Consider the following 21,623-nt stretch of genomic DNA (forward strand, 5'->3'; position numbering starts at 1 on the left):
GCAACGACATAACTTGCTCTCGTGCCCATGACCTTGACTCTTCTAAATTTTCCACCATCTGGCTAAGACTTCATTGTCATTCTATTACTAAATACATCTGTGCTGTTTATCTCTCACCTAACTCTACCAGCTGTGTAAAATTCTTTGACTATTTGAATTCTAAAGTGGAGCACATCTTGACCCACTCTCCCTTCGCTGAAATCTCCATCCTAGGAGATTTCTATGTTCACCAATAGCTTTGGCTTTCATCCTCTTTCACTGACCATCCTGGTGAACAAGCCTACAACTTTGCTCTCCTCAACGACCTAGAGCAGTTGGTCCAGCACCCTACACGTATTCCCGACCGTCTTGGAGACCGGCCCAACATTCTAGACCTCTTCCTTACCTCAAACCCTTCTGCTTATTCTGTCAAACTGTTCTCTCCGTTGGGCTCCTCCGATCACAATCTTATTTCTGCATCCTGTCCTATCGCTCCTGTACACCCTCTGGACCCACCGAAGAGGCGATGCTTCTGGCATTTTGCTTCAGCTCGGTGGGACGACCTGAGGATGTACTTTTCCGATTTCCCGTGGAATGATTACTGCTTTCAGGATAGAGACCCCTCTGTGTGTGCTCAGCGCATCACAGAGGTGATTGTCTCTGGAATGGAGGCATACATTCCTCGTTCTTTCTCTACTCCTCACGCTAAAAAGCCTTGGTTTAATCACGCTTGTTCTCGTGCTGTCAATGATAGAGAGGTAGCTCACAAAAGGTACCAGAGCCTTCAAACTAATGCAAACTATGAACTTTACATTTCTGCCCGGAATCGTGCCAAATCTAGTCTCCGACTAACCAAAAATTCTTTCATTAATAGAAAATGCCAAAACCTTGCTTTCTCTAACTCTTCCCGTGACTTCTGGCATCTAGCCAAAAACATCTCCTCCAACTTCACTTCTTCATCTTTCCCTCCACTCCTCAGTCCCGACGGCAACACTGCCGTCTCATCTGTCTCTAAGGCTGAACTCTTCTCTCAAACTTTTTCTAAAAACTCCACTCTGGACGATTCTGGGCATATTCCTCCTACTCATCCCCCCTCTGACTCTTTTATGCCTATTATAAAGATTCTTCAAAATGATGTTTTCTATGCCCTCTCTGGCCGTAATCCTCAGAAGGCTTATGGACCTGATGGAGTGGCTCCTATTGTCCTTAAAATCTGTGCCTCCGTGCTGTCACCCTGCCTGGTCAAACTCTTTTGCCTCTGCCTGTCAACATCTACCTTTCCTTCCTGCTGGAAGTATGCCTTCATACAGCCTGTGCCTAAGAAGAGTGACCGCTCCAATCCCTCAAACTACCGTCCTATAGCTTTACTTTCTTGTCTATCCAAAGCTTTTGAATCAATCCATAACCGGAAGATTCATAAGCACCTTTCCACTTCTGACCTTTTATCTGATTGCCAGTATGGGTTCCGCATGGGGCGTTTTACTGGTGATCTCCTTGCCTTCCTAACTGACTCTTGGCCATCTTCTCTTATCCGTTTCGGTGAAACTTTTGCTATTGCGCTGGACATATCAAAAGCTTTTGATAGGGTCTGGCACAAATCTTTGGTTTCCAAACTGCCCTCCTACGGTTTCTATCCTTGTCTCTGTACTTTTATCTCCAGTTTCCTTTCTGACCGTTCTATTTCAGCTGTGGTAGACGGTCACTGTTCTTCCTCTAAACCTATTAACAGTGGTGTCCCACAGGGTTTTGTCCTATCTCCCACTGTCTTTCTGTTGTTCATTGATGATCTTCTTTCCAAAACGAACTGTCCTATCCATTCTTACGCCGATGACTCCACTCTGCATTACTCAACTTCTTTTAATAGAAGACCCACCCAACAGGAACTTAACGATTCAAGGCTGGAGGCAACAGAACGCTTAGCCTCTGAACTTACTATTATTTCCGATTGGGGAAGAGGAACCTGGTGTCCTTCAACGCCTCAAAAACACAGTTTCTCCACCTATCCACTCGACACAATCTTCCAAACAACAATCCCCTATTCTTTGACAACACTCAGCTATCACCTTCCTCAACACTAAACATCCTCGGTCTATCCTTAACTCAAAATCTCAACTGGAAACTTCATATCTCATCTCTTACTAAACCAGCTTCCTCGAGGCTGGGCGTTCTGTACCGTCTCCGCCAGTTCTTCTCCCCCGCACAGTTGCTATCCATTTACAGGGGCCTTGTCCGCCCTTGTATGGAGTATGCATCTCATGTGTGTGGGGGGGGCGGGGGTCCACTCACACAGCTCTCCTTGACAGAGTGGAGTCAAAGGCTCTTCGTCTCATCAGCTCTCCTCCTCATACTGATAGTCTTCTACCTCTCAAATTCCGCCGCCATGTTGCCTCTTTTTCTATCTTCTATCGATATTTTCATGCTGACTGCTCTTCTGAACTTGCTAACTGCATGCCTCCCTTACTCCCGCGGCCCCGCTGCACACGACTTTCTACTCATTCTCATCCCTGTTAGTCCGTCACTTTAAAATTCATCCCAGCACCCTTCATGCTTATGGTTCGAAATGCCCGCCCTACAAACGCTCAAAAAAGAGAACTGTTGTGAATAGTTGAGACTAAAGGGGGGGCGTCCTGGTTGAGAGGTGCTTTCCAGTGTTGGCTTAAATTATCATAGGAACCGTGAAGTCTTGAATAAACAGAAAAAATATTGTTTCTCGCATTGTATGACTTTTTACATAAGGCCTAGAAAATTTAAATTGTTCTTATATCTAATTAATAATACAGCAACATGGAAAAATGTTGTAATAAAGCATTAAATGTGCGAAGATATTAGCGAAGAGCGGGCCTTCACCTCCTCTTCGTCAAGAGAAGAAATTAGTTCATTTTTTTCCCGCTCGCCGCTTCGCGCGCTGCATCAAAGACACTCCTTGTCACTGAGAATACCGTTTGGTCCACGAAGCCTTGTTTCCTCGCGTGAAGGGGGAAAAGATAGATTGAGAATTCCAGCGTAAGGCTCTTCGTCTCATCAGTTCTCCTCCTCTTACTGACAGCCTTCTACCTCTTAAATTCCGCAGCCATGTTGCTTCTCTTTCTATCTTCTATCGATATTTTCATGCAGACTCCTCTTCTGAATTTGCTAGCTGCATGCCTCCCCCCCCTCCCGCGGCCCCACTGCACACGACTTTCTACTCATGCTCATCCCTATGCTGTCCAAATCCCTTATGCAAGAGTTAACCAGCATCTTCATTCTTTCATCCCCTTCACTGGTAAACTCTGGAACAGTCTTCTTTCGTCTGTATTTCCTCCTGCCTATGACTTGACCTTTTTCAAGAAGAGTGTATCAAGACGCCTCTCCACCCGAAATTGACCTCTCTTTTGGCTACTCTTTACTTTTTACTTTTGTGGGAGAGGCGAGTAGCGGGCTTTTTTTTTGTACTCTTTTTGTTGCCCTTGAATCGCGTCCTTTGATGTAATATATATATATATATATATATATATATATATATATATATATATATATATATATATATATATATATATATATATATATATATATATATATATATTTATACACACGTATATATACATAAATATATCAATTACATAATTTCATTGTCTCTGACAGGGTACACAGACAGGGGATTTACACTTCTGCAAAACTGGATTGATCGCTTCTACATCGCAAAGGTGACGGACAACATGAGCTACATAGATGACTTTCAGGTAACCAGTTTATGTAGCATAGAATGCACAAATTATGATTTCAATGTTGGAAGATGTGTAAGAATTTATAAGACGATAGGTGAGCAACCAGTTGATAGCAGTAAGGAATTATGAGGCCTATTGTTTCAATACTGACAATGCCCTTTATTCAACATGTAGTTAAGCGGATTGAGGACACCATCATATGCTGCATATGATTGTTTACTTTTCATCTTCTCTTGAATGAAACATGGGCCTTTGTAAATACATTTTTTCCCAGAAATCAAAATATCTGTCCGTATAGTTCTGTGGAAGGTGTTCCTTGAGTCAGGTTTACTGAATCAGTGAAACCTTTACAGATGAAACGGACACTTGCCCCAACCTTGTCATTAAGCCGAGAATTTTGAAAAATCAACAGCTTTGGTGCGAATCACCTTATTTCTGGTGCTTCAGAAAAGTTATTGGTATTAATCGACGGCAACATGCAAGGGCTATATGTTTAATTAGTGACCGGGCTCGAAACCCGACTCGAAAGGGTCGAAAATAGAATAATTTATCAAAAATCGACTAAAAAAAAAAAAAAAACATTTTTGAGTTCCCAACCTTGAAACCCACTTTTTTTGATAATTAAAAAAAAATTATTTAACAAATAATTTAGCCCTATCAATGTGCTTTCCAAAATGGTGCATACCTTTTCCCTACTCTCAGTAGTTTCGTCGCTAGAGCTCCAAACGTAAACCCTGTCGTGAGCGATTTTGACGAACTCCAGACATTTTGCCGTTTTTGTCTAGTGTGGCCTTGTTTGCCTCTAGAAGGCTGTACTTTGGCATGTAGCCCCTCTTGGCAATGTAGTTTGCCCAACCCGAAGGATGTTTTGATAGCTCGATTCTGTTATATATATATATATATATATATATATATATATATATATATATATATATATATATATATATATATATATATATATATATATATATATATACTTTGTCGCTAGTCCCAATATAAGTCTGCAGCAGCTGCTATTAAGTGAGTCTGTTATCATTTCCACCTTTTTATAACTTAACAATAAAACTGTTAATAAAGTTTATACTTTATAAACTGTTTTATTGTTAAGTTATAAAATATTATCATTACCTTTTTTATAATCACATTAAAACAGTTTATAAAGTATAAACTTTATTAACAGTTTTATTGTTAACTTATAAAAAAGGTGGAAATGATAACAGACTCTGCTTAACAGCAACTGCAACAGACTTATATTGGGACTAACGAAAAACAATATATATATATATATATATATATATATATATATATATATATATATATATATATATATATATATATATATATATATTAACTTTTTATATAGATATCCTAATATGATTTTAATACAAGATAGTCAGCATATTGAAGTGTTCATATATGAATTTCTATGCAGATATATTAATTTTTGTGGCGTCAGGAAGTTTTTTCGTCGCGGCGCGTGAAATGAGTCAGATTCCGTGAATGTTCAGCGCGATTTCCGGTCGAGCTCGAGCGAAAACTACTAAAGCTAGGAAGGCGTGTTTGGTGGCACATGAAAGCTCTTTTCATACAGATTAATAATCAGAAAAGAAAAATTGGAAAACATTAATAAATAAAAACGTTATAAGCAAAAATCTAAGACGTGTCCAAATCGCGGTAAAGGGCCGAAAAACAGGCTATTCTGTGACGGCTCGACGACAAACAAAATGGAGCTGGTCAAACTACATTGCCAAGAGGGGCTACATGCCAAATTACAGCCTTCTAGAGGCAATAGCAAATCCACACTAGACAAAAACGGCAAAATGTGTGGAGTTCGTCAAAATCGCTCTCGACAGGGTTTACGTTTCGAGCTCTAGCGACGAAACTACTGGGAGTAGGGAAAAGGTATGCACCATTTGGAAAGCATATTGGTAGTGTTATATTATATGTTAAATAATTTTTTTTTGAAATTCTAAAAAAATGAGTGGGTTTCAAGGTTGGGAACTCAGAAATACTTTTTTTTTTTCAAGTCGTTTTTTGCGAATTTATTCGAGTTTCGACCCTTTCGAGTCGGGTTTCCAGCCCGGTCGCAAATTAGAGAAAATAGCCCTTTCATTTTGCCGTCGATTGATACCAAAAATGTTTCTGTAGCCCCAGAAATAAGGGTTGCGGCGATTCGCACCAAAGGGGTTGATTTTTCAAAATTCGCGGCTTAATGACAAGGGCGCCTCAAAATCAAAAGAGAAAGACGTCCATTACTTGAGATGTTTCTGACTGAATCAATGGTAAAATGGTAGTGGCAAACATAACACAAAATTATACTTCTTGGTAATTGCTATCAAACGCATAATTGGTCATTTATCATCCTTGCAGCTAGAATATGGTCGCTGATATTGCACTTTTAATTGAAAAAAAAATATTGCTATTAAAAGGAGTCAGTATTCCCTTCATAAGAGATTATATGCGCTTAACGCAGTTACGTAGAGCATTGTTGCATTAAAGTTATATGTGATTACTTAGGTAACCTGTGCTCTCTCCTATCTAGGCTAGTGTTCCCATTCTACTGACTGAAAATCGCTCTCTCCCTCTGTCACCCAGGTTGAGGTTGAGCCGTACCCGTACCCTCCTTACTCGGACGACAATGGCATGAGTCAGTTGTACGGCTCGATGTTGCCCTCCTACATGATCCTTGCCTTCGTTCTCCTCTCCCCGTCCCTCATCAAGAACATCGTCCACGAGAAAGAGACGGGAGTTAGGGTACATGAGCCCTTTGTGTTAACATTTTAACTTTTAGATTTGCCTAAAAGAAAAAGAACGTCCCAAATAACATTTAATATGTTTCTATTGATCTCTTTCTTTACAAATAAACCTTCAAGTTGTTACATTCATTATAAACAAGCTTGCGACTCAAATTTGGAAGGCAGCTGTCTTTAAACATGCAGGGCTATACGGGCTACATGAAGCAACTTCTCCTCGAAAATCTATCATTATTTATCTCCTTATGCCTTTTTTTTAAGATGTCAATAAATTCTGGTTATGTGCCCAGTCTATGGAAAGAAGCTAATGTGACGCCGATTTTCAAAAGGAGGAACAAATCAGCTACTTCTAACTATTGTCCAATTAGCTTAACATTGGTTGTAGGCAAGATGCTGGAGTCGATAATGAAGAGGAGAATTCGGGATTATCTAGAGAGACAAAGCTTAATTCACGACTCGCAGCATGGGTTCACGAAAGGAAGGTCATGCCTCACCAATCTCTTGTCCTTCTATAAAAATATAATTGAGGCGGTAGACAAAGATGAAAACTCTGATGTAATGCATCTTGATTTTCTTGATTTTAGTAAAGCGTTTGACAAAGTTCCTCACCACCGACTGTTGCTTAAATTACAGGCTCACGGAGTAGACGGTAAAGTTTTGAACTGGGTCAGGGCGTGGCTTAGCAATAGCAAGCAAAGAGTGCAAATCAATGGTTTAAGATCTGACTGTGGCTGCTTCGAGTGGGGTTTCTCAAGGTTCGGTACTGGGTCCAGTGCTGTTTATCATTTATATCAATGATTTAGATACAGGAATTAGTAGTGATGCCAGAAAATTTGCTGATGATACCAAGATCGGCAGAGTAATTGAGTCGGATCAGGACGCTAGTATTCTCTAGGAAGAACTAACAGATTGTATGATTGGGCGGGAAAATGGCAGATGGAGTTCAATGTCAGAAAGTGCAGTATTTTGAGTGTAGGCAGGAACAACCCCTCACATAATTATTGCTTAAATGCCACTTTAATGAGCAGGTCTAGGTGTGAGAGGGATTTAGGGGCCTTAGTGAGTTCTGATCTTTGTCCAAGGCCAAAATGCATTCAGGCTAGAAATCGAGCAATTAGGGTACTGGGATTCATTTCAAGGAGCGTAAGCAAAAGAAGTGCCGTAGTCATCCCCAAACTGTACGTATATAGCATTAGTTAGACCTTATCTTTATTATTCGCTTCAGTTCTGGTCACCTTACTATAGAATGGATATCAAATGTTAGAATCGGTACACAGGAGGATGACAAAGATGATAGACGGGCTAAGAAACTTGCCATATGAGGAAAAACTTAAACAATTGACCTTGCAGAATCTAGAAAGGCGAAGGGTGCGGTGAGACTTGATCGAGGTTTGTAAATGGATGAAGGGCCTTAATAAGGGGGATATTAATAAGGTTATGATGGTAAGAGAACCTGGTAGGACACGAAGTAATGGGTTTTAACTGGATAAATTCAGATTCAACAATGGCATAGGCAAAAACTGCCTTAACAACAAAGTGGTAGATGAGTGGAACAGGCTTGGCAGTCATGTTTTGAGTGCCAATACGATAGTCACATTCAAAAACAGATTAGATAATTCATGGATAGTGATGTTAGGTGGGGCTAGGTTCACAGGAACTGCCTTGTACAGGCCCACCGGCCTCCTGCAGCTCCTTACAGTTCTTATGTTCTCGCAGGAGCTGATGCGGCTGATGGGGATGAACAGGTGGCTGATGTGGCTGGGGTGGTTTCTGCACGCTCTGGTGGTGGTGGTGCTGGTGGCAAGCATCGGAACCATCATGATCACCGTCAACCTGCATTCCCGCGGCAAGGTGATACCCCCCATCATCTACTACAGCGATCCTTCCTTCGTGTGGGTGATGCTCACACTGTATGGAATATGCGCAATCACCTTCTGCCTTGCCGTCTCGACGCTCTTCAGCAGGCGTGAGTGTGTCCCACTATTGTAGAATCATCAAAGGGACTTAAGTTTTGTCGTCTATATGAATAAACCAACACAGATGACTTGACTTAATAAATTTCAATCCACAAAGACGTAAGAGTTTGAGATCGAAAACTTGAGGTACTAATTTCCACAAACTGATAATGGATTCAAATTTATCAAGTTGAATTGTCATTAATATTTCTTACCCATCTTACTTCTCTTTGTCTTACAGCTACTCTAGCCACCACGCTGGGCATCCTGATCTGGCTCTTCTCCTACTCCATCCCAAACAGCTTTATCTACTTCAATTACAACGAGTGGAGTCTTGGCCCCAAGCTGCTGGTTTGTCTCTTTCCCAACATGGCAATGACACTTGGCTTCAGGGTGATGGCGATGTTTGAGGGCAGAGGTGAGGCTGCTGAAGCAAGGAAGGACAATATTCAAGGGAGGGGTGAAGGACAGGATGGGTGAGCTGGGAGGTCTGGAGGGTACAGTCTTTTTCATCTTTTTCTTTTTTCTTTTTCGCTCTTTCTTTATTCTCTTCTTTTTCTTCTCTTCTTTTTCCTCTCTTCTTCTTCTTCTTCTTCTTCTTCTTCTTCTTCTTCTTCTTTTTCTTCTTTTGCTTCTTCTTCTTCTTTTCTTATTTCTTCGTTTAACGTCTTTTTCTTATATCTTATGGGGTTTGACGGTTTGATGAAGAGTTTGTGGTCATTCACATTGGTGTGAAGCAGGATTTTGTCTGCCTCAGGATGCCCATCATGACGGGCAGCCTCAGTTTTCAGCTGCGGCAAATTACTATATATTGGGTTTGACATGTGTATGGTGGGTGAGCGATAAGGTCAAATTGCTAAAAAAGGGTAATGCGAAGTTCACGTGGGTGTGATGGGTGAGTTATTAAGGTAGGATAATCATAATTGCTTTTGTAGTAACTTGAGTTGGTGATGTAGTATGGCGTGAAATTTTACACTAAAAATTTCTCCTTCATGTATATATGTAAACAAAACTAAGACCAGGAAGGAAATGAGGTACATGGGTACATAGACAGAACAGTGGTAGGAAAATAAGTAGACCTGACAGCCAGCAGAAAGGCATTGCGTAAAACATGTAAAGTAAGTTTTATTGTTGTTTTAATTAGGAAACACACAGAAATTAATCTTGAATTCTAGATAGCAAGAGGGGAGCCGTGTAGTGGGTCCGCCCGATACGAAAAGTTCCCAAAACTCACTTAGCTAGGTGCATACCTCTTTGGAGGACAAGTTAAAGGAGTATCTTCCTTGCTAGTCGGCCACGGGTTCGATCCTCGGTGCTAGAAACCCATTCTGACTCTGGATTAATTTCTCGTGAGTTTCGTGACAAGCTGAGGTCGTGTGGATGATGTGAAAAGTTCGTTGCAGTGGTGGTAAGAGGTGGACATCCTCCTCTATGTTCTGTTGTGTCTCCCCTGAATTGAGAAACAGAAAAAGGGATGGCCCATTCTCTCCGTAAAGTTCATTGAAAATGGAAAATGAGTAACCAGTAAAAACACACAAGAAATAAATCTAGGTCTGATGTGGAAAGCCATGTAGTGACCCGCCTGACACAAAAAGCCTCCCAAATTTACTCAGCGAGAGGGCTACCCCTTTGGCTAATTGGTTAGAGTTATTATCTAGGCTGTCGCGGGTTTGATCCCCGGCGACGGAAACCGTTTCCAGCTCTGGATTCATTTATCGTCTGTTGCGTGACACACAGAGGTCGTGCGGATGATGTAGAAAGTGGAGTTCAGTTCATTACACTTGATACTTAAAATTCCTTTATTGCCAACTCGACTTTTTATCATGAACAGGCTAAATAAAGTTTAAGCTCGCATGATGTAAATATAATAAAATAGGTGATGACTACCTCAATGTAGCCGTGCTCAGCATTCATGTTTAAGACTTTGCAGCAGCAAGGCTTAAGAATGCATTATTACTTTTATTGCATTTATCAGGTCCTTCGTTTTTCGAGTTAGGCTATATGTTTAGTGCAATGAGTTAAAGCATGATATTGAATGTTTTCCAGCTCCACTCATCCTTCCAGGAGCTACACTTTTGGGGTCCCATCTTAAAATTGCACAAAAAATTGTCATTTTCTTCTAGCCATCAAGTGTTTTTAATATACGAGCATAATAATCCTGCATAACTGCACTTTCCAATTTAAATTTAAAAAAGTGGGTTTGAATTTAAACTAAAGCCCGATAAATACATAATCTGTATATATAATATCTCAGCAGAACACATTTGTCCCGTTTTGCGAGAAGCGACGCAACACGAATAAAAGTTCACTTTGGTTTAATAAATTTGGTTTAAAATCAAACATTCTGTTAAATTAATGAGAGAAAGTTGTTTGATAGGCTAAAGAAAGAGCAAAACACGCTCGAATATATTAGACTGCATCAAGAAGCCAGGTGACGAGTGAAAAGATCAGTATGTCAGGCAAAGCGGAGATATGAAGAAAACATTGCAGCATAATAAAAATAATCCGAAATCTTTCTTCAGTTATATAAACAACAGAAAGGCGATCAGAAGTGGACTTGGACCCTTAACTGGCAGTGACGGCGAAATAGTGACTGAAAGCCAACGCGTTGCGAACTTGTTAAACAATAATTATATATCCTCGGTATTTAATACTGTAGTCGGTTCACCCAAGTCTGAAGTGAGCATTATCGTGCGCTGGCAACCTGCTGTCACACGGCGTGTCCGTTTTCGAGGATACTGTATGCTAGCCTACGCATAGTAAACAGTCGTCAGTGTCGATAATATGCAGGCAGCGCTAACAAATACCGTCAATTATAACCGATTATGAGTTAAAAAAATAGTAACGTCGCAAATAGCTCTTTTGTTAATTTACAAGATCGCTTATTACAACACTGGGTTACAAAAAAAAAATGTAAGTTGTCTAAGTTTTTTCAACTGACTTAGGACAAATTTGCACCGCGGAATCCGAAAATGACACCCGTTTCTTTCAATCAGGTCAAGTTTTTGTTCTAAGTCGATTTTTAAAAAATCCAATCTTATAACTAAATCAATTACATTTTTGTGACATTTTCGGTTGATTTTTGTTGATATTTCTCATCCGAAATAGGTTTTTAAGGTTAAAAAAATCGTTTTCTGACACAATTCATTAATTAGATGTTACAAAAATTGATAAGTGTACATTTAATAGTAGACATTGATGAAGGTAAATACATGTAAATTGGATATTAGGTCATCATTGTTCAAAATTCAGGGCATAAACTTCCGTTTCTTCGAACTCCTAGAATGCTCAGCGGTAGGGATGTCTTTCTTCAGAGTCCAACAGTAATCAGCCATCATGACTGCATCCCAGCGTCCCTGATACCTGGTCTCCATCTCTTTCATGTCCTGATGGAATCTCTCCCTCTCCTCGTCGCTCATTGATCCCAGATTCTCAGGAAACCGATCCATATGTGAGAATAAGTAATGCATTTTGATGCTCATGTTGCATCCGAGGTTTCTGAAAGCAGTCAGCATATTGGTGACAAGTTTTGTGTAGTTCCTGGCCTTCTTGTTGCCAATAAAGTTCTTCACGACAAGAACAAAAGCCTTCCACTCTTCCAGTTCCACTTCGTTGATTGAGTTTTCAAACTCTGGATTTCTGATGAGCTGACGGAGTTGAGGACCGTCAAAGATGCCAGCTTTCACCTCCATGGTCAATCCTGGAAAAGCGTGGCACAAGTAAATGAAGCAGCCACCATCCTTGTCCAGAGCTTCGGTGAACTGTTTGATCAAGCCGAGCTTGATGTGCAGCGGTGGGAAGAGTATCCTGTCTCTGTCCACCAGAGGGTTGTTTATGACGTTCCTTGCTCTGCAAGGCACCAATTCCTCCCGTACAGGCCAGTCCTTCTTCGTGTAATGCTGAGCTTTGTCCCTACTATCCCACATGCACAGAAAGCAAAATACAAAAAATACCAGTTAGTAAAAAATTGGCGCATATAAACTCTTTAGAATTCGTTTATTATTTCATATAAATAGATAATACCCGTACGTGTAAAAAAAAAAAAAAAAATGTGGCGATCGATAAAAAAAAGTTGACCTGATTGAGCAAAATCAATGGGATTTTTTAATTCAGCACATCAGAATTGGCCAGTGAAACAGCCTTGAAGCTCTCCACTACCGAGAAAATTTGCAGGCTTTATATTAATTAAACAGCTGCTTGCGACATTACTAATATTTTAAAACTCAAAATCGATTCTAACTGACGGTATTTCTTATTGCTGCCTGCATATTATTGACACTGACGACTGTTTACTATGCGTAGGCTATTATACAGTATCCACGAAATCGGACACGCAGTGTGACAGCAGGTTGCCAGCGCACGATAATGCTCACTTCATACTTGGATGAACCGACTATAGCAGTCTTACCGCCACTACCACTAACACCAGCGACGACAATAGTACTAACGTAAGTTTCATCCATGCATTGCATTACTTTGTAATAACTACCGATGAGGTCCTAAATGCTCGCCAATCCCTTAAAACAAATAAAAGCCCAGGCCCAGACGATTCCTATCCAATACTACTAAAAGAAACAAAGAGCGAAATACTCTCCTCTCTCACAACCGTATTCAATATGTACTTGCAACAAGGTATTGTCCCTTCAGATTGGAAAATGGCTAAAGTAACACCGATATTTAAGAAAGGAGACAAGAAAAAGATACCGGATAATCACAGGCTCTTTAGTCTAATTTCAGTAGTAGGTAAGCTAATCGAGAGCACAATTAGAGACAAAATTGTGAGTTACCTTGAAAGCCACTCATTAATCAAGGATTTACAACATGGCTTCCGTAACAAAAGATCCTGTCTATCAAACCTACTGACCTTTTTGAGTGACCTCTTCTCAGTTTATGGCGTAATCAAATCACTGGACATGGTCTATCTTGATTTCCGGAAAGCGTTTTATAAAGTTCCACAACGTAAATTACTTTATAGATTAAAGCAACTAAGTATTGACGGTAAAGTACACCAATGAATCGCAAATTGGTTGAGCGACAGCAAAGAGTGGTGATCGATGGATGTAACTCAGAGTGGGCGCCTGTCACTAGTGGTGTACCTCAGGGCTCGGTTCCTGGGCCAGTGCTGTTCATTATTTACATCAACGATGTTGACATTGGACTCAATAATCTCATTAGCAAATTTGCAGACGACACAAAGATTGGTAATTTGGTCCTTACTGACGAAGAAAGACAAAGTCGCCAAGAAAATTTGCCAAAAATTTTTGCTCGGTCTGATAGATAGAAGATTCCCTTTGATAAAGGTAAGTGCCAGGTTCTTCAAGTTAGAACAAAAAATAAGAGGTAAGACTACGAAATGCGTTGCGTTAAACTCAAAAACGTTCAATGTGTCAAGGACCTGGGTCCCAAAATCACGTCAAACCTCAAATTCTCACAGCAATGCATTGACGCAGCAAATAAAGCGAACAGAATGCTGGGCTTCATTAAGAGAAACTTTTTGTTAAAAAAATAAATATGTAATACTCCCGCTTTACAATAGTTTAGTGAGACCCCACTTGGAATATACGATTCATTTTTTGGTCTCCCCACCATGCGAACGACATTGCTAAATTAGATGTTCAACGTCGGGCAAGAAAAATGATTTCTTCCTTGCGCAACAAACATTACGACGAAAGACTCTCAGCTCTTAACATGTTCTCCCTTGAAAACGTCGCCTCCGAGGAAAACTGATCGAATGTTCCAAAATATCAAATGGATTTACGAACGTGGACAAATTGAATTTGTTTATAATTGATAACACTCTGCGGACGAGAAATAATGACATACAACTTGAGTGTAGACAAGTAACTTCAGACTGCACAAAATTTTTCTTCACCAACGTTGTAGTGTGAGAATGGAATAAGCTCCCACCTTTAGTTGTCCAATGCAACACTATTGACTCTTTTAAAAAAAACTCGACTGACACTTTCTTCAACTTAATATTTGCTAAAGTAGAAATGCAAAGTCTTTGTGCCATTTGATTAATGTAATTTCACTTGGGTTTAAGGACAGACCACCTAGTCTGGACCATAGGCTCTGTACGGTCTGAATATCTATATAAATCTTTGTAAGTCAGTCTCTCTCTCTCTCTCTCTCTCTCTCTCTCTCTCTCTCTCTCTCTCTCTCTCTCTCTCTCTCTCTCTCTCTCTCTCTCTCTCTCTCTCTCTCTCTCTCTCTCTCTCTCTCTCTCTCTCTCTCTCTCTCTCATATATATATATATATATATATATATATATATATATATATATATATATATATATATATATATATATATATATATATATATATATATATATATATGTGTGTGTGTGTGTGTGTGTGTGTGTGTGTGTGTGTGTGTGTTAGCGTGTGGGCGCGGCGTCCTGGAGGACACAGGTTGGCGTCCCATCCGTCGCTACAAAAAAGCTGGCAATTTATAAGTCATTGTCTAGTAGCTTAAGACTACTCATTTACTGTCGTGAAGACCATCTATCAACTCAGAATCTAGATTCTCCCTAATAAGAGGATCAAAGGTGAGGTCCGGGCGACAGCATGAGCTAAGCAAGATGGCACCGCTATACACACTTGCCTGCGCCATAAAAGCCTGGGGACGACCACCAGGTCTCACCAAGAAAGGCTACCAGCGGCATAGGCGAAAAAAAAAAATCTGGCAGGCTACACCAGGTTTGGGTATACTGTAAGACATAAATCAGATAAAACAGTTAACAGCTGGCTGACCGAGCTAACATGTTGATATGCTAGTTTTGTCATATACTGTGACCATTCATCTTTCTTTTTCCTTCGTCAGCGCTTGGCATCCAGTGGAACAACATGTGGGACACAGGGAACCCGCGTGACGAGCTCACACCCGCCATGATCCTGCTGATGCTGGTGTTAGACATTCTGCTTTACTTGCTGCTGATGTGGTACGTGGACCAGGTCAGCCCTGGCAAGTACGGCGTGCCGCTCCCCTTCTACTTCCCGCTGCAGGTATGTGTGTGCGTCCCCTGTAGTGGTAACAGTACCTGGCACCTATTGTCCCCCTATGGTGGTAACAGTGCCTGGCATCTGCCGTTTCTCTGTGGTGGTAACAGTGCCTGGCATCTGCCGTTCCTCTGTCGCAGTGACAGTGCCTGGCACCTGCTGTTCTCATGTGGAAGTAACAGTGCCTGGCATATGCTGTCTTTCTGAGGTGGTAGCAGTGCCTGGCACCTGCTCTCCTTGTGGTAGTTGTAACAGTGCCTGGCACCTGCTGTCCCCTGAGGTCTGGTGGTAACAGTGCCTGGCGCCTATTGTCCCCCTAGAGTGGTGGTGACAGTGATTGACACCCGCCGTGTTAGGGATACACTCACCAGAACCCCCCACACACTCCACCTCCAGAAGAGCTACTGGTGCGGCTCCCGGCCCGTGGCCATGACGAGTGCTGCTCCAGACACTGACGATGAGGCGCGGCAATACTTCGAGGAGGAGCCGGAGGGACTGAAGCCAGGCATCGTGATAAAGAACTTGCGGTGAGTGAGGCCGAAAGGGGAGGGCGGCTTGGCCGGAAGGCCGCTGGAAGGCCGCCGTAATTAACACTTTCTTGTTTTTACCGCAGGAAAGAGTTCCGGACACTGGGAAGGAAGGTGAAGGTGGCGGTGGAGGACGTGTCCATGACGTGTTACGAGGGCCAGTGCACCGTGTTGCTGGGCCACAACGGCGCCGGCAAGACCACCACCATGTCCGTCCTTACAGGTGTGTAGTGACGGGGGCTGGGAAGGGACAGGAAAAGAAAGATGGAAATATTAGGGAAGCCAGAAGGTGTCACTGTGAGGAATGATAAAAGGAAGAAAGGTCGTGCAGTTGAAGGAGCTCTAAAAAGTAAAGATAGCGTACTTTAATGAAGGCTGGAAAATATGAGTATAATACTATTAAAGTGAATCCATAGGCTTTCTTTTTGCATAGTAAACCTGATAGTAGCTGGGAAACCAGTGATTCTAGCATGGGTAATATTCTTTAACAGGCGTTTATGCTCCGAGCGGGGGCCAGGCTGAGTTGGGTGGCTGGAACATCGCAACACACCTGCAAGAGGCGCGGGAGGAGCTAGGTCTGTGTCCGCAGCACAATATGCTTTTCATCCACCTCAACGTGATGCAGCACCTACTCTTCTTCGGCCGGGTAGGTACCGAAATTGGCCTCTCGGTGACAGGTCGAGAGAGGTGATGGCATATTTACCAGGAGAGCACTCCTGCCCCACCAATTATACTCACTTCCTGTTTTTCGGGGGACCGCTGGGGGGCTACAGATGAATCACAAGCTTGCCGAGCCATGCCCAGGGTTAACCTCCGGTGGACTTTCCGCGTGGGTGCATGAAATATCCCAAGCCTCTCAAAGGATCATTGACTACCTCATCTGTCTACTGAGCTCAGGAGGTTGAGAATGGACATAATGGGGCTCTCTGAGACGAGGAAACCTGTGAATGGAGAGATCAGTAGTTTGGATTTTACCTAAGACAGGTCAGGCAAGAGCTATGGTGCTCGTCTCAAAGGAGTAGCTATATCCCTTTCTAGCCGACTGCAGTCCCCTGTTGTTTGGGTTACTCATGTTAAGGAGCGTATGATACTGGTGAAGTTGAATCACACCTTAGACTTAATATCTCTTGTTGCCAAGCTCGACTCTATAGTCCGCTGGTGCCCCCGCATGACACATTGATTGTCTTGGGTGAATTCATTGCAGCTACTGACACAGAGAGTTATGCTGGGATCACACATCTGCGATTTTGCCTCTGCGACTAACTGCGATACCGAAAATGTTGGAGTCTCAGCTCGGTCGCCATCCGAGAAGGGCGATTTGTTGCGACAAGAAAGATCTCACGATCCATTACGACGTGTGCTCAATCTCCGCTCGCTTAGTCGTAGACCTTTGCAATCATTGCAGGCGAAGCGAGGAAAGATCGAGTGCGTATCGCAGCTTACTGCAAATATCGCAAACTCATGCAGGGATTCATCATGAGCACATCGTGAGTACCTGCGACGTACGCATGCACGATTATTGCAATGGATCAAGAATGCTGTTCGACTGCTGCTCGACTGGCTCTCGTTTCCAGTTCGACTTCGCAACGATGTACTGCAATTAATCGTGACCACCTGCTGGGTGTCCCCACAGAGTGGGTTCACCTGCCTGTACACTAACCAATCTACCCCTGCAGTAACAACGCCAACACCATGAACCTCATTGAATTTATCGACAGTGACATTGTGAAGAATCGTCAGCTTGTGGCAGCTATAGTGGCCTTTGAGAGATTGCACATAATAACCCTCCAATATGTTGTACAGCTGATACAGAAAAGGAAGGCCCGAAGTACTTGGGTACGTGGATACCTGACACGACGAGCCACCGAAGGCCAATATCAAAACCTGATGCGTGAGCTGGCTGACGAGGACCCTCTGCTCTACCAGGACTTCATCCGCATCACTGAGACCATGTTTAATGAGATAGTGGAGCGTGTTCGACCCTACATCGAAAAGAAGACGACGTTCTGGAGGAAGCCCTTGGATACTGGCTTACGTGTTTCTATATCCCTCAGATTCCTTGCGAGGGGTAATTCCTATGCAAGAGCCTTGGTTATGAATTCCGTGTGGCACCCAACACCATCTCCCTTGCTCCTGAGACGTGCAGAGCCATAGTTGCTGCGTTTTGAGATGAATTCCTGCAAATGCCAGACTCATTGGAGGGTTGAAAGGAGATTGCCAATGGGTTCCAAGAACGCTGGAATTTCTCCCACACCCTGGGTGCAATTGACGGGAAACACAAGCGCATCAGGAATTCAGAGTTTAGTGGTTCACACTACTATAATTACAAGAAGTTCTTTTCGGTGTTCCTGCTGGCTATTGTGGATGCAGACTATAAATATTTATGTTCGTGGACGTGGGAGCTGTTGGCTCGGAGTCTGATAGGGGCGTCTTTGCTCAGTCCCAGCAGCCATTCCCCCAGCACCCTCTCAACCTCTACCGGCAGGGACAGCGGCCTCTTCCTCTTTCCACATGCCGCCTGGCCCTTTGATGATAATTCTTCTTCTTCGTCGGCGTCCTCCTCCTCCTTTCTGCTTGGACAGACCACTCTGGATCGGACTCGTTTTGTTCCAGTAAAACAGGTGCTGGTGGAGGTGGAGGAGCTGGCACCGCCTGTATAACTTCCTGTGGATTTCCGATTACTTCCACAGAATAGTAGGTGGCCAATATCTCCACAGCAGGCTGGTCGTCCGGTGTTGAGGGTGTGTTGGACGATGTTGACGATGAAGGTTGTGGTTTGGGGCTTGGTGGATTGGTAGGTGTGGGGGCTGGTGGAGAGACTTTGGTCTTCTTGGTCTTTTTTCGAGGGGTTGCTGTCCTTCCTTTCCTTCGGCATGATGTAGAAGGGGTCCTGAAGGGAACAAGACGTTGTGTGGCACATTGTGGGCGGGAGCGTTGGTTGGCAGAGCGAGAGGTAATCGAGAGGCAGTCGTCAACAGAGCACGGCAGGGTGGAACCTAAGCGAGGGAGCGTCGCTCGCATAGCTTATTAATAGGAGACGCCGCTGCGATATCTCGTTCCCACATTTCGCGATGAGAAAGTTGCTAGATTCGCCAACGATTTGTCGCAGGCCACTGCAATCATTGCAACGATATCGTTGCCGAGTCGCAGTGTGCTGCGCTTTCACTGCGTTAACACTGTGATCACGCTGCGATGAATCGAGCGATATGGGACTCGCAGAGGCAGCTTGCGATCTGTTTTGAACATTACAAAAAAATCGCAGCGGTGGCCGCATCGTGCGAAAATCGCAGCGGTGGCCGCATCGCGCGATCACCCGCGATACGTGGCAACACCGCTACGCTTCGGAAAGACTCACTGCGATTCCTGTTACGATTGTTGCAGCGAGAGCGTAATAGATTGCGATTTCACCAATTTTTCACATTTTCGGTATCGCAGTAAGTGGCAGACGCAAAATCGCAGATGTGTGATCCTAGCATTATCTACGAGTAACGTATTGGTCCCCATAGCTCTGACACCAGAAACGTAAACAGTTCATTCCTGAACTTTGCAAACTCCAGAAGGCTGGGGAACGCTGGTTCCTGGTTCAAGAGATGCGAGCCTCGCCGCTGGACTTGGTATAGCAATGGTGGCATTGTGGCAATGGAGATTGATCACGCTCGTTAGTAATCGTTGGAGGATCCTTTAAAACTATTGGGTTTTCCGGAGTGCTGAGTTCTTTGCGACCGTTACAACTCTCTCTGTTTCCATCTTGAGAAAGTGGGGGACAGCTCAGGTGCTGCCGAAGAGTGCTCTGGAGAGCATCTAAGGTCTAGGAGTGGAGTTGCCTTGAGGGAGACAATGGAGAATATAGAGGAGAGTCGTGCTGCCAGGCTGGCTGGGGACTCAGATCGATACAGCGCTATATCACGAAGGGCTAAAACTCTTCTGAGGAGAGATCAGCAGAGGTAGGTCAGGGGTCTCGCTGAAGATGTTGAAGGCTGTCTAACTGCAAACAATCTCAGACCTGCTGTCAGATCTCGGAAGAAGCTCCGCTCCAAACCCACACCTCAAACTAGTACTATACGAATAGCTGATGGGCAAATAATATTAGATGCGGATTGGTACTGGAGTCGTAGGGCCGAGTACTTTGGCCAGCTGTACACGGGAGATCCATCACGTAGACAGCTCCCTCTGGCTAATTTGCAGATGGTGGCTGCTGATCCACCAATAGAGGAAAATCCACCCTCTTTTGCGGAGGTGAGAGAGGCTGTGAGTAAGTTGAAGGGTGGAACGGCAGCTGGGATCTGTAATATCAGCGTGGAGATCCTGAAAGCCGGGGGGTGAAGCAATGATCCGTGGGTTGCATGTGGTGCTGTCTGTCGTGTGGCAGTTTGGTGCCATTTCTCCTGACTTGAAAAGAGGGTTGGTAGTCCCTATCTGGAAAGGGAAAGGGGAAAGACAAGAACGGCAACAATTACAGTAGTATTACACTGTTTAGTGTGCCGGGCAGAGTGTTCACTCATCTGCTCAATTAATCAATCAATGGGAGCATACGCCGGGTGGCGCGTCGCCTCGGCCGCCCTACGACCCCAAGCCCAGGGGTCTCTTTGGGTAAGTCTCCAGGCAGGTCCTCTTCTCATTCTAACCTCCTGGCAGAATCTATTAACTTATTAAATCCACGAACACTGTGGGCGTCCCCTTGGCCTCCTCTACTCAAGATTGTCTCTTACAGAAACAACCCGGTGAACAGGGCTGGCTTCTGTGTAGCGTGCCATATGCCTGTATAACCAGAGTTGGTGTTGACTGACTAAGCGGGTAATATATGTCCAATCAGTCTCAGGGAGAAATCGTTGGTTTGACACAATGTCATTCCAGCGATATCCCATGATTTTGCATAAACATTTATTACCACAGGTATCAATCCGTCTTTCGAAGTCCTTGTTTAGTTTCCATTTCTCACACCCATAGAGTAAGACAGGGAGAATAAGCTACATGAAGATCTGGATCTTTATCCTTCTACACAGGTATCAACACCCCCATATAGCCTACTAATGCTGAGCGAGTCCATAACACCGTGGGCCAAGCCTTTCCGCCGTTAGATTTCCTGGCGAGACCCGCTGTTGTTTTGAATTTCGCTACTGTACCAAGGTATGTAAAATTTTCCAAGATCTCAATTCTCACGCACAAGAACAGACTGTACTGTTTCAATTAGCAAGCCTCCAAACATCTTGGCCATGGAGTCCTGGAATCCCAAGGCCTTCGTCTCCGTGTGCAATGCCTCGAGAGAAATCGCCAAAACCTCCAGCGATTCTGCATGGATTATTGCATCATCGTCAAAATCAAAGTCAGTGACTTTGGTATTGCTCATAGATGTTCCACATTCCTGCAATACTCGTGTGTTCATGGGAAAGAAGCTGGACACGACCCCCCACCCCCACTTTTCACAGCACTCAATCTCAGCATACAGAGTAGGCAGCAAACCAATGATCCTTGCAGTAATCTTGCAGAGTTGCAGGAGATCCTAGAGTGCCTTGCGATGCACTAAATCAAACGCCTTCTTGAGATCGACATAGGCTGCAACATCTGTCGAAACTCACGTCTGCGCTCCACCAGTAGGCGAAGGGCTAGGATATGGTCAGTTGTCGACTTGCCAATCATAAACCAAGATTATTCAGGACTCTGCAGCTTCAGCAGCTGGCTGAGAACCCGCGTCAGTAATAGATGGGA

At 43.4% G+C, this 21,623-nt stretch overlaps 1 protein-coding gene across 1 annotated transcript in view; it reads left to right on the top strand.

The window, feature by feature from the left end:
• Positions 1-21,623, top strand: part of LOC127003900 (phospholipid-transporting ATPase ABCA3-like) — a 62,294-nt gene that overhangs the window by 4,184 nt on the left and 36,487 nt on the right. The window contains exons 2-9 of the mRNA XM_050871005.1: positions 3,566-3,698; positions 6,279-6,437; positions 8,153-8,402; positions 8,633-8,809; positions 15,215-15,396; positions 15,787-15,917; positions 16,004-16,140; positions 16,409-16,563. Of these exons, the coding sequence (XP_050726962.1) occupies positions 3,566-3,698; positions 6,279-6,437; positions 8,153-8,402; positions 8,633-8,809; positions 15,215-15,396; positions 15,787-15,917; positions 16,004-16,140; positions 16,409-16,563 (1,324 nt within the window). The remainder of the gene's footprint in view (positions 1-3,565; positions 3,699-6,278; positions 6,438-8,152; positions 8,403-8,632; positions 8,810-15,214; positions 15,397-15,786; positions 15,918-16,003; positions 16,141-16,408; positions 16,564-21,623) is intronic.

The sequence above is a fragment of the Eriocheir sinensis genome, chromosome 26 (genome assembly GCF_024679095.1).
Source record: "Eriocheir sinensis breed Jianghai 21 chromosome 26, ASM2467909v1, whole genome shotgun sequence".
Classification (NCBI taxonomy): domain Eukaryota; kingdom Metazoa; phylum Arthropoda; class Malacostraca; order Decapoda; family Varunidae; genus Eriocheir; species Eriocheir sinensis.